Source organism: Poeciliopsis prolifica, unplaced genomic scaffold, assembly GCF_027474105.1.
Source record: "Poeciliopsis prolifica strain line A6 unplaced genomic scaffold, Auburn_PproV2 SCAFFOLD061, whole genome shotgun sequence".
NCBI lineage: Eukaryota > Metazoa > Chordata > Actinopteri > Cyprinodontiformes > Poeciliidae > Poeciliopsis > Poeciliopsis prolifica.
Genome location: NW_026562436.1, coordinates 1,786,901 through 1,800,640, shown reverse-complemented (window position 1 = coordinate 1,800,640; position 13,740 = coordinate 1,786,901). Strand labels below are relative to the sequence as shown.

General features: G+C 38.0%; 1 protein-coding gene across 1 annotated transcript; it reads right to left on the bottom strand.

The window, feature by feature from the left end:
* Positions 1-98: 98 nt before the first annotated feature.
* On the bottom strand, positions 99-10,908 carry grk5 (G protein-coupled receptor kinase 5). The gene is made up of 16 exons (XM_055060742.1): positions 10,719-10,908; positions 10,029-10,118; positions 8,424-8,536; positions 7,183-7,260; positions 6,979-7,076; positions 6,466-6,558; positions 5,293-5,356; positions 4,994-5,134; positions 3,600-3,790; positions 3,485-3,522; positions 2,897-2,986; positions 1,624-1,832; positions 1,356-1,493; positions 582-719; positions 366-509; positions 99-291 (listed from the first exon to the last, which is right to left on the bottom strand). Exons 1-16 carry the CDS (start codon positions 10,768-10,770, stop codon positions 223-225), a joined length of 1,746 nt encoding a protein of 581 aa, XP_054916717.1. The 5' UTR covers positions 10,771-10,908; the 3' UTR covers positions 99-222.
* Positions 10,909-13,740: the final 2,832 nt, after the last annotated feature.

Sequence of the window (13,740 nt, the reverse complement as noted above, 5' to 3'; positions counted from 1 at the left end):
TCAGGGATGGTGAGAATAATTGTTAAAATAAGTGCATCCTTTTTTCAGTCTTGAGTAAAACCAAAGAAACCAAAAAAGAAAAAAAAACCCAGTTTATTTAAAGATGAGTATTTTATTAGTGCTACACTGCTGCGGCTGTTCAAACACAAACTGCTTTAGAGATGAAGAACGTGGCTCGGGGGGTCCGGGTGGCCCTGTGGGGTTCTGGGGGGGGGGTTGGTCTTAGAGAGTTGAGTGGATCTCTCCATTGGGCTGGCAATGTTTACCATCATCTGCTGGATCGGAGAGGTGCTGTTGGAGGAAATGATTATGTGAAACCTTTGCCGTCATAATACTAGTTCACACGTCCAAAAGTCCGGACTTACTCTTTCATGTCTGCGGAACATGCGACGCAATAGGCCCTGCTTGGCTTTGGGGCTCCTGGGGGCCAAGGACCAGTCCAGGTCTGGAGGTCGAGATCCCTTTGGACCAAAAACGTTCAGTTCTTCAAAGCATCCCGTATCTATGAGCTAGGAGCAAAAACGGATTAACGCTGGTTTTAGGCGTTCACAATCAGATGCTTATGTAATCTGTATAATCACTTCATTTTGCCAGCTCCTCGGAACGCTTCCCGTGTTGAATTTGGCGTAGAACTCGCCGTCCGACTGGTTCAGAACGACTCCCCTCACTGTGGAGAACTCCTCGATATCCTGCACGTCATCGCAGTACACCAGTCTGGGCTAAAGATGTCGAAAACAACATGCATGTATTTATTTAGTGGTGAGATTTTGATTAAAAATTGATCTATTATCTGTGTTCATGTATGCGTAAGGCTGACATGGGACTATAAATAAAAACAGCCCTTTATTAACTTATGACTGCCAACAAGAAAAAGAAGCAATCAAAACTGTTACATGACTTTGACTTTATAGTCCAGTTTGGATGTATTTTTTTCTTTCTTTTATTCCCGTCTCACATAAAAGTTTCTGTTTATGTCTTAGAAAGAACGGAAAGCCCATGTTTGACCTTTACTTTTGCATTTTGCACATAACTTTGTGGCACATTTGTATCTTTAGAAAAAAGCCAACCTTCCGGTGTCTCACAAACGAGACATTGACATACTTGGAAGAACCTTAAGAGAATCTTATATTGCAGCAAAAAGACTTTCAGTATTCAAGATGCTGCATAAACTGACTATACGTTACTTTGAGAGAACTCAAAAACTATTGCGATGGAGTGCAAGCCTTTTGTTGGGAAATGCCAAGACAATACAGTCCCCTCATGTCCCGTGGGGGCCACCGTATGAAAAAACACTGAAGTGTGAAAAAACGCAAAAAAGAAACCAGAAAGAGTTATGAAAATCAACATTAACTCACGTCTGGTTTGAAAGAAGGCTCCACCAGTCCTGCTTCCAGCATCCGGAAGTTGATCTGTTGGAAGAAGGGGTGAGACTTCACTTCTTTCCCTCCTGAGCCTTGGCAGCCCAGTCTGTGTTTTGGATCCTTGTTCAGCAACTAAAAACAAAGACAAGTCACTTATAGTTTGGACAATAGTCTTGAGCCCGTCGTGATGACAGCAGGAAAAGCTCTACATCTCCAAGGTTGCATTATCTACGTTTGATGAGTGTTGGGGAGTGAAACTCACGGCATTGCAGATGTCGACGGCTTCCTGGCTGAACTTCTCATTGTATTCCACAGTTTGTGACTTGATCCTTTTCTCCATTTCCGAGGATTTGGGGCGCTCGCCTCTGTCCCTGAAGGGAGACTTACCCGCAATCATTTCATAAATCAGGCACCCGAGGCCCCACCAGTCGGGGCTCATGTTGTATTTCTCTTTGCTGATCACTTCAGGAGCTGTAAGTAGAGAAACATTATGGAGGAGAATATCTTCTACACAGCATTAAACAGAATATCATAAAGAGAAGGAACGCCTTTTCAGATTTCCTGGCTATTAATGTGCGAGTCGTACATTGCCTCTAAGTGACTGACATATTCAGTGGCACAATGTGCTGACTCACTACTTGACTCCTTACTCCTGGCCCAAAGCAGCATGGGGAAGAAATAATAAACAGGTCCTAGGTGATGACTGGCCTCTTGGTAAGTTAATGAACAAAGGAGGCAGTTTTTATTCCACTCACATCCATCAGCGCCAAGCTGTGGAGCAACCTCCTAAAATACAGATGTGTTCCGTTTATGTGTGACCCCACTACTGTGACAACACATCAATTTCTACCTTGGTGAATTTGTATTTCTTTACTCTTTTCAGTGTTCTCACCATTGCTGACCAGGAAATAACATTGATCAAGTGGCTCATTTAAATAGACTTTAACACTCATGAGTAGCACCAAAAATTGACCATCATTGAAAATTATGGCAGTGGCCGATGTCATTTTGCCCATGTTGGTATATTTGGTGTTTATTTTTGATGGTGTATAGCTAGGATGTACTCATGTGTCCCTAGCGGTCTTTGCACGATGCTCAGGAAGTCGCAGCAAATGTCACGGGCATTTCCTCAGACAGTAGGACGGAGGGACGTTCCATCAGACCAAGGATGTCGGAAGTTATTTAATTTTATACTTTTAAACTTCTGCAGTTGTACATTAATACAGATTTCAAGCCATAACATCCGGCCCTATTCATGAAGTACTTTTCATTGACTATTCAATGAAACAAGTCATTGAGTGAACCTGTAATCTATAATGGTCAAACTGCTTTCTGGTGTGCCTGCACATAGTTTTCTAAGTCTGGATTCATTTTCAGTCTTGAAAATTGACGTTCACAGACACTAGAGCTGGAATTATTTGACTTGCAGCACAATGTATCCCCACAAAGTAATGACTCAATGGGCTGAACACAGATACACACCACACTTTAAGAGCAACATTAGTGAATTAAACGAGACTTTTCATAATACATACCCATGTAGTATAATGTGCCGACCCTGCCGTGCACCAGATCCCCGTCCTCCAGCTTCACTGCCAAGCCCAGGTCAGAGATGCGGATGTGTCCTTATTGGCACAAAAACAAAGACAAATCCACTCAACGGGTTTAATACTATTTTCAGTTTTTCTGCACTGACGCACTTTCCCTTTCCTCATTCTTCAGAACCTGCAGAACCTGTTCCTGGAGCTAATTTTACAACTAATCACCATCTCACTTGCTCTATGTTTTTAACTGAAGTGATATAAAAAAACACACACACACACACAGTGATATCTCACCTGTTTCCCACAATGTTTAGCTTCCTCTTAAGACTTTGTTTGAACGCTTGTCAAAATACCATCAAAACCATTTCCTCATTGAGTTCTTGAGGTTTCATGTGAAAAATTCATCAAGTCTGACAGAACTACTACTGATTTAAGTCGTTATTAGCAGTTAAAAATACCTGCTAATAACAGCACGGTACTGGTTGGAATGTGACTTGTTAAGTTATTTTAGTCGACTTCAATCTAATCACTGCACCCTCATGAGAAAAACCAACACACACTTGGTGTGGCCAGACATACCGTTGTCATCCAGGAGAATGTTTTCAGGTTTGAGGTCTCTGGAACATATAATCACAGCGTATGAAGCAGATCATGCTGCAGTGACGCGCTCAGATCCACGTGGAAACGCACTCACCTGTAAACTATCGACTTCTGGTGGAGGTGCATTAAACCACAGCAGACTTCTGCAGCATAGAAATAAACTCTATCCATGGCTAAGCCGGACTTTCCCATATTGTGAATGTGAAACCTCAGGTCGCCACCACTCATCATGGTTAAAACCATGCAGAGACTATGTTTGGTCTCATAAGCATATGCAAGATTGACCTGCAGAGGCAACAGGAGATGTATGAGAGAGAAGTTGAATGTGCATACATGTTGGCAAGGTGTGTAGAATGTGTTATTAAGGTGAAGACAGTTTTATGTACAAGTCTTAACAGTATACGTTCCCCAGACTCATTCTGACTCCCAGTTCGAATCCATGAAGAAATTATGATAATGATTCAACATTTTCATCAATTAAAATGTCTAAAGTTGCACAGCACAACATGAACTCTATGTACTTTTTCATATTTTAGGGCAGGCATAAGCAAAAGTTTTGTCAAGAGGGTCAGAATTGTTCTGTTTAAAGCACTTTTATGTTTGTGGTTCTGTTTACTGTTAAATTAAGATATATGCAGATAATATGCCTATGAATGAGAGATAGATGACTTACATTGCACCTGAAACAGAAATTATTTTTAGAAGATTGTATTTGTCTGAAAATGTCAGCCTCCAACATAGAGACAACGCCTGTTTGTAGACCAGATTTACTTCATTCTACAATCAAAATTAAAGTGAGGAAGTTGGTAACAATCCTTGTTCTAAAAACAAGGCTGGCAGCAGAGCTGCGTTATATTAACGTCGTCTGCTTCTAGAACTCAGGTAGCAATGAAGAGTGGTCATTTTTCTCTCCTGTAGTTTGAATCTAATATGCAGCGTTCTACCAGTTCGTTAAGTGTGTATTAAAAGTACAGTATATCAATCATCCCCTATGCTACTTAGGATAGTTTCCTGTTGCTTGAATATAAATGTTCATGATTTTATTCTTTTACTGAGCTTCCACATGCAGTTTTTCAGTTTCAAGCTGTGTTTCTTTCCCAAACGTGTGCAAAACTTTGTCAATATTTGTCAAAAAACACAATTTTGCATTTCCACCAAATAAGAAGTGCCATTAAAATCACACATGAATGAGTTTGTGCTATAAGTCCTCAAAAAACATGTTGCACAGTGATCCTCCAACTATTTCCTGTTGTTTTCTGCTCGATGGTTTGTGCAGTGGAGACAACTATTTTTTGATCATGTGATTTGTTTGATACAAAAATTTTTTATTAAGCATAATTTTCAATATGTCAAATTGCGCAATTATGTGGTCAATGGAATCGCTGCTATTGACCGGCACACGCTTGTTCAGGGATGAAGGCAAAACATTTTCTCTTTGTTTACAGCAGTCAACAGAAAACCAGCGTCAGAGCATGCTTGCAGTCTCACCACGAATCGACTGTCCACCTCTTCCAGTAGCTCCTTTTCATTGAGTGCCATGTGTTCTCCTTGCCATTTCTTTACGTGAGTCTTTTCTAGCTTTTTGCAGGCATACATCATTCCTGTGGCTCGTACCTGACAAGCCCAAACCTGCCGGTTGAAATGAAAACGCTATGAAGAGATTTATGTGGTAAACAACAGATTATCATAAACTGTAGCAGGAAAGGCGAATCTGTCCAAAAGTGATTGTGACATGTAAAGTCAGAATTTCCCCTTTTAGACTTGGCAGTGTAGGGATCAAGCCTTACCTCTCCAAAGCCTCCTTTCCCCAGTAGCCTGTACTCTCTGAAATCGTGTTTGGTGATTGGCCGTCTTAAAGAGACAAAACAAGAGAACAAAAATATTTGTGATTTTGTTTCTTATCTTCTTATTTCAGCAGTTTGTGGCATTAAGCCAATGATCAAACCACCCACTCCACAAACAAATAACTAGGGGTGTACTGATTGTAATTGGTTGGTGCACTGATGGTAGGTTGTCAAGTTTTTCACCTTAGGAAAGAATCAGTGACCACCACTAGGTTTTAGCTGATACTTTTTTCTTTTTTAAACGTCACTCAGTACAGTGAGAATGTAAGTCAGCAACAATAGGGTGGCAACTGTGGTCAGGTCTGTCAGTCAAACCTCTTTCATGACAGACTAAAAGGGGTCAATGGCTGATTTTCAGACCTTTGTGGAGTTTTAAATTTCAAATTGTCAAAGGACGGTGCACATCAGTCAACATTGTTCTGCATAATGTGCCCAAGTTAGATAAAATAAGTGCTATGGGTTCTTACGTGCACTCTGCTGCTGCTTGCATAACCATATCACATAAGACTGCCAACAGTCACACATAAATAAAATGAAACTGATGACAGGTTTTGGTCGGTAACTGAAACTGGTAAACAGACGTTGTTGGTGCACCGAGGGGAAAATGAGTCAACTACAACATAAGCTAATTTTTATTGGTAGTCCCTCTGGCAGCTGTTAAAACCAACCTAAAAATCAACAAAGTTAAAGTCACACAACATTTATATTAATACAATGAAATTACAAGAAACAACATGTTTCATATACAAAGAAAAACAGATCCATTTTTGATCCACTGGGTTTTAATGGAGACATTGGTGACTTAATAACGTAAGCCAAGCCCTTAATTAGCTATTGAAGGCGTTAAGCGTGGGCACTCACTGATAGTGACTGGAATACTGTTCCAGATGTTACCACCACTGACAGAACTGTCTGCCCAAACTTGGTGGGTCTAAAGGGTAACCATAGACTGACTGCCTTAACAGATTTCAAGATCAGTTAAGTCCTGATCTCCGTTATCCCAAAATTAAGGAAATCTGGGTCGATTTCTTGGTGTATTCCTACAAATAGCCAATTGTTTCATGAATGTCACTTCCTCCTTCAGATACTGATATGCATCACAACTTGTGCTCTGACCTCTCCAGTTGCTTCCATTGTAGAAAGCGGTCAAAGTGCATGCTGAACTGGTACTGTGTGAAGGGCTCTTGACTGAGGTACTCATGCAGGAATCTAAAAGAAGAGAGTTTTGAGTGTTTTATGGGTAAAATACGTGCATGCTGAACACAGTGCTTTGTAAAATTATTGAATCATTTATTTTTTTTCTTTTTTCGTCACATTACAGACGCAAACATTTTTTATTGTTCTTGTGCAACATTCTAATGTTCTAAGACAGACAATCATCAAAATGACAAGACAAAAAGGCTTAAAATATAAGTTCTCAAATGAGTGTCAAAAAATAATTTCTTTCACAATGATTTAATTAACTTAAGATGTATTTTTACATCATGTTATCCTAACATCTACGAATAACTCAATATTCGTAGATGTTTCAATAATATATTGAAATTTGTGGTTATACTGTCATAAACGGAGGACGGTGTGAGTATTTATGTGAAGATCATGTATAACCAGACAGACACTTGAACTCACTCTTTGCATTTATGAAAGACGTCTTCACAGGGATCAAGCTCCAAACTATTGATGCAGCTTTGTTCATGCTTTGCTAAGGAAGGCACACACTGGTTGGCCTGTGGAACACAGAAAAAATTATAAAAAGAAAGAAGAACTGCTGCTATTTAAAAAGTGATCACAGAGCTGATTTATTTGTATGTATATAAATAGGGGCTTTCAGACCTGACTTCTGATAAATGTGTGGATGATATAAAACCCAAAGCTTTTCCTTTCCTCGTCTGTCTTTGTTTCAAAGGCTTCCTGAAGGAAACAAAAAAAGGAGGGTGAGAAATACAAACTTTGCCGAATTTACTCAGGAAATGTAAAAATAAAATAGACTTATTCTTTCTTGTCCATTCATAATCTTTTTATCTGAAATGAAATGTGATTTAGCATGTCAACTGTTGATGGTGAGTTGACAAGTTTGAACGATTTAAAAAACTTTGAGCTACAACCTACATTGAAAACGAGTCTTTGACATGATTCAAAAGTACTGAGTCATTTGTAGATGAAGAATACAGATGATTGTCAATTCTCTTTTCAATATCCAGCATCTGTAATTAGTTTGATTGCATTTGTGTTCATGTCTTAGATGACCTGAATATTTTTTTTGATAAAAGGCCTAGTATAAAACATTTTTTGAAGTAATTTCATGATACAGAATTGAAGATTTTTTGTGGAATCCTATTTTGTTTTTTACCACATGACTGTATGGCTTTATCCCTTTTTCCTGTATGATTAGATGTCGATGAAACATCTTCAAATTATTGCTCACATTGAGCAGAAGATAGACATATGATGAATTTGAACACTTCTGGGATGATTGCCAAATTTTTGAAATATATATTTTTTCCTCTTTAATGATTGTTTTTACTGCAAACAATAGAATTGAAATTGTTTGGAAGTGGCCTTGTAACCCATCTCAGATTGAAGGGCGGTTACGGTATCTTCTCAAGGGCCATTGCTGATGTCTTACTCAGTTGGCATTTTGTTAACACACACCTGGATGATGCAAAACAGCACAAAGCCAACAATCAATATTCCTAGAAGCAGTAACAGTGACTATGATGAAGTAATCAAGTGAATTTTCTCAACGAAATATTGTGTAAGCAGTAAAGATTGATCTCTACTTTGGTTTTTCTTTTGATTATGAAATAATGAAATATGTATGTTTTTATACAACTTAGATTGGCTTTAGACCATTGTTTTAGAACCTGATGAAGACAGAATCATTAGGTTTATATCCTGATGTATAAAAGTTTGATTTATAGGAGGGTATACTTTCCTAGAACTTGAGGCTTTTCTGTGTTGTAATCCACTTGATTGGAAACTTTCTCTCATTTCATGCTAAATCAGTAGTATTTGTCAGGAACATTTCTGAATCTAGGATGAGATCACAATTAGTTTGCACTTTATTAGCATACCAAAGCATCCAGGAGCAACATGTAGTTGTGCAATTCTGGCCGAGTCAGACAGTAGAGATGAAAGAGCTTCTTGCCAATAGGCTGATAGACACATAAATCATAGTAGTCTCGTTCTGACAGGGAGAAAAACAGAACACGATGTCATGAACAAAATTAGCAGCAACTTATTGACTATTCATTTTAGTGACCCTGTTTGTGCCTGTCTGACATTTTATCCAACTTTGATGGCTAGCCTTCACCTATAGTTGTTCTTATAACTATATTATGGAAGAATTGTTAATAGTTTGGTAAGTTTTTTAAAATAATATAAATTCATGGAAAAGTTTAAGAATGACAAAAGCCATTCTTTCTGTCCAGGTTCGTGATTAAGTAAATCCATTCATTATAAAACAATTGTATTTGATATTTTGAACCATAAGATCAGAAACAGGAAAATTATATGAATGGGAGTGAGCAGCTAATTAAAAAGTGTAAAATATTTTTGGGATGCAGAAATAAATAAATAAATCATAAATGTCTTCACATGACATACCGGACACTTAATAAGTGTGTTGGTTTAAAAATTACTTTAAGGAAAAGTTGGGCTGCTCTGCACCATGACCTCAAAGCACCCTGCTGACAATCAGTCAGCATTAATAGGAACGAGAATATTAAATCTACTTTGTATGATGATATGAATTAGAATAGATATAGTTGCTAATCAGTCCCCTTGGGACAAGTTGATATTGTGCCTTCAATGTTTAACTTTAACAGTGAAATAAAAATGAAGGTGTTGCACTTTGAACATTAACTTTTAGAATGTTTTTTTTTTCACTATTCATTAAATATTACATTTGTTTTGCATAAATTCTGCCTCATTTCCTCTAAGTTCTCGTGTTGTTTTTTTTAGTGTCTGCTGGTCTTTTAGTTGATTAAAACTTCTCTGTTTCTTGCTTGAAAAATTTGTCAGCCAATCAGAAAGAACAACATGGCAAATAAGATTTTTTAAATTGTATTTTATAATAATGATTGAGGAACACATATACATTTTAAAAGCTATGATTATTAATTTATTAGATTCATTTAAAAAAATGTTTCTAGATTTTCTCTAATATTCTGGATAACTCCCCCACCTCTCCAGAACCTCCTGGTGGCTCCCCAGGGTTCCTTGGCCCCAACCTTGAAAAAACCCTAAGCCAGGGGTCCCCAAAGTCGGTCCATGAAGGCCAGCATCCTGCATGTTTTAGTTCTCTCCTTGGTGGTAGTGACAACCTTTTAAGAATGTCAATGTTCTTCTTTGGCTTCTAATGAGCCATCATTTGATCCAGGTGCATTAAATCAGGGAGAGAACTAAAACATGCCGGCCCTCGAGGACCAACTTTGGAGACCCCTGCCCTAAGCTAATGCTAAAAATCAGAAATTATGTAAATGTATGTAAACTTATGAACACACTTGCAAAATTATATTCAAACCTTAGCTTTACATCTAACTCTTTTGTTTTTTCATCACCTTTAGGACAGGACTTATGTTACTACTGGTCCTTAGAAGGTGGGTGATGGTACCAAGAAAAGTCCTACTGTGATCATATAAACAAGCATGCATACACAAATGCTCTCCTACACACACCGATGGTCTTTGCTAGCTCCCTACACTCGCTGATGTGGGGAAAGCGCAGCAACTCTTTCCATCTCCAGCTCCTGCCTTTGCTTCCTCCACCTGCAGACCATCAGCAGAAGAGAAAATGAAACATACAACTTACTGCTGACAAGTCATAAACAAACACACACACACACACATACACATCTCCCTAGACCATCAAGTTTTAAACAATAGCATGCTGCTCCACAGTGAATGAACTATTATTAGCTTCAGGAACAGGTTAGTGGAGCCTGTGTGACCACATTACAAACTCTGAGGCTGTCACTCAGAGGAGGAATTTTGGTTCCTCAAGATGCATTTGTTTATCAACTCAGAATGGTCACCACTCTGCCAGTGAGTGGGTCTTGCACTTATTTGGATTTTTGTGTACAGATGTTGAAAAGGAGGCACCTTGGAAGGAAATAACCTGTCACTGCAGGGATGGTTCTCATCAGCTTTCCAAAACATTGCTCCAGGGAAGCAGGAATATCCTAATATTACTTTTGGTTTGTCATAAAGGGACACAAATTCTCTAAAAAGAATTTGCATTTTTTTAAAAAAACATATACCCAAATACACATGTATCTATTCTCAATAAAAAAGAATAGATTTTTTTCACTTCTCTTGCATCCATTTTTCAGACATACAACTGTAGGAAAAACTTTAAATCTTTCTTACCTTCTCTTGCTCTAACAAGAGCGCTGTTTTGCACCATGTTATCAATGTCCATATTGGAAAGTTTGACTTAGAATATGTCCTTGGATAACTTGTCCAGACAGGTGGGACACATCAGACCTTTGCGTCCCAGCTGCAGAGGATTCAGAAACCTTGACGACTGGAACTGAGCTGAGATAAATGAGGCGTCCAGTCTAACCTGTTACTCAATAATAAATGGAAACACTTGTTTTGTTACAGTGTGCTCAACGCTCAGGAACACTCCCTCATCACAGAGGAGGGACCAGTCACCGGTGAGAGTGAATGGCAAAGAAGCGCAGAAGGAATTCAAATGAGAAAAAAAAAAAACTGACAGATATATGCTGGCATTTCCAAACACTTGTATAATTCACATTAATTCTAGAAGTAAGAAACTCAATAAAGTGTTTGTTTAGTAAATCAAAAATGCTTGCTAAAAGAAATAAATGTTTCTCTGACCTGGTGTGATCTTTATAAAATGTTCAAATGGAACATTATAACATTCAAACAAATGAGTAAACTGTGGACAGAGTTACACACTAAATAGAAAAACAGATGATCAATTTGCTGTTCAAAAACTGCCTCCAAGATGAAAGTTTTTCTCCATTGATCAAAAATTCTTTGCATTTTCATTCATCAGCTATTTCATTAGGTACATATTACAAGTGTTACAATAAACATGGTCTCTTGTCTTCAGATCTACTTTGATGCAACAGGGTGCTGGACATGTTCCCTCCGAGATTCCATATTAACATTACAGCATCACCCAGCTGCTGCAGCTCTTTGAGCTCCAAATGGATGATCAGAGTGTCTCGTTATACCACATTCCAAACTGCCTATTTAAAGACACCTTTAAAAAAGCAAATGATTGATTTCTCAATCACTAGAAACGTTATTTATTTATTTATTTTTACGGTTTTAATATACAATATTAAATACACTATTACTTTAACAGCATTAGGAAATATGAATGTTGCTTATTTTGTTTCAAACACTTTAAACTTTAACTTAATTTTTTTGTAAACACCCTGAAAATGTGGTATGCTATCTTTCTGTTTTCCTGCACCAGCCCATGTCTGTCATGCACTCATCAAAGGTTCTCCAATGATATAATAAAAGTAGCGCCATGCATCAGGTTTCATTGATTTTGTGAACAAGAAAACAGATTCTGGAGTCTAAAACAGTGAGTGAACCCCGCCCTCTGGTGGACACATTGCATCAGTACAGCTTATCTCATGAACCGTCTGTGCGTTTGATCTCTGAAATAAAGCTTCAATTCCTTTCTATATTCACAGGATGCAAGACAAATTTACTTAAGTTGTTACTGCAGAAGAGCCAACATGTCTCAAATGTCTCCTGATGCACCTTGTAATATTCTTGCTGCAGTGATTCCACCTTCTCCTCACGAATGAACAGGTTGTGTGGAATTTATCCATAGCAGAAAGTGTCTCCTTTAACAGCATGGATGCCACACAAACTAATTCTAGTATTAAAAAAAGCATTCCTTGAGATAAAGAAGCTTTACATCAGTTTTTGTTTTATTTGTCTGACAAACAGCTGTAACAAAAAATCTGCCGATGGTGTCACAAAATTATGACTATCAGTTTTTAAGACCATCATGTGGATGAGTTCATTGGCATTAAAAAAGAGGAACTCCAGTCCCGTGATGAAGTGAAGATGCCTGACCAACGTCTTCAGCAGAAACAGCTTTAGGCTGAGGTTGAGGTCTATTTTTCATCCTGTCTCGGTTTGTTTACATTCACTCCTGGTACATAAAGGAGCATCACAGCACATTAGCACCAAAAGTGTAATTATTCCAGTAACTCAGTTTAAAGAGGTCCCACATAGTAAATAACAGGAGTAATATACATCATTATATTGTACATAATAATGTATAATATATACCTTATTTCACTCAGTGACAATTTTTAGGTTCTTTTTTTTATGAATGCAAATGAACTTAATAGATTTCAAAAGAGTTTTAACCTCAACTATGTGAAATGAAAACAAGTTAAAGCCATTTAATTTAAGTGATTAAAGTCAATATGGCAACTTCACAATGCACTCAAAAGTTTCTTAGACGGAAATGTTTTTTCAATTAAATACAATGTTACACTTCGCAGTGAACTTAATCAGAGATTTACCGGCGGTAATTTGTGTTTTGGAGGAAACCTTTGGAGATTTGTTTTTTTCATTTTTGGAAACTTCCTGATTTCTCCAAATGACATATCAGCAGTTAGGAAGGAAAGTGTGTCAGGGAAAAGTCTCAAGTTCCATTTTTGAACACGCAAGAAAACAACTACTGCTTTTGACAGCTGAATTCATTTGAGGACAGATTTCACAGAGCAGTCAGATGAGCAGCTGTGGTGGCTGCCTGGTCTGAGAGATTAAGCCCTTTTCTTAAAAAAACAAAAAAGGATGTTATTCGATCATGTGAATAATAAAACGGAGATAGTCTCTTCATTCAGATCCATTGAAACCAGGACTAAAGAAATTATGGCAGTGAATGTCAAATAGTTCCAGTGCTTTAAAAAAATATTTTATTTCCTGGGGCTAAAGAGTCTGTCATGTTTCTTCTTTATCAAAAAAGAAGAAAATATGATGACCAAGCTCTTGTCTTTGAATAGAGTAACAAACCAAACGCTTGAAATCAGGTGAACCATAAGTCTTTGTGTTGGAACACAAAAACATTGCCTAAGGAGGCGTTACATGCACAGATGTAATGATTTTACATAAAGTACAAATATTTAGCCGAGGCCGTACAGATCGAGGGTCCTGCTTGTACCTTGGTCGAATAAACTATGAATCTACATTTCAAGAAGACCTTTGGGCTTTACTTTTACAAACCACAACAGGTACAACGTTAGCAGCCAAGCGCGTCATAACAAAGCCGCAACAACAACATTTCATGAGTGCAGTACTGGCCAGTGCCTACATCCCTTCAAATTTTGGTGAAAAATTTGCCTGGTTTGAAAGTTGTTCTCACTTCCTCTGCCGACGTTGCTAA

Excerpts from the sequence above, each read along its gene's own strand:
- grk5 (XM_055060742.1), bottom strand. The coding sequence starts at position 10,770 with ATGGACATTGATAACATGGTGCAAAACAGCGCTCTTGTTAGAGCAAGA. Across the intron at positions 7,077-7,182 it reads ACACATTTATCAGAAGTCAG|GCCAACCAGTGTGTGCCTTC; the intron begins GTCTGAAAGCCC and ends TGTGTTCCACAG. Across the intron at positions 2,987-3,484 it reads CATTCTCCTGGATGACAACG|GACACATCCGCATCTCTGAC; the intron begins GTATGTCTGGCC and ends TGTGCCAATAAG.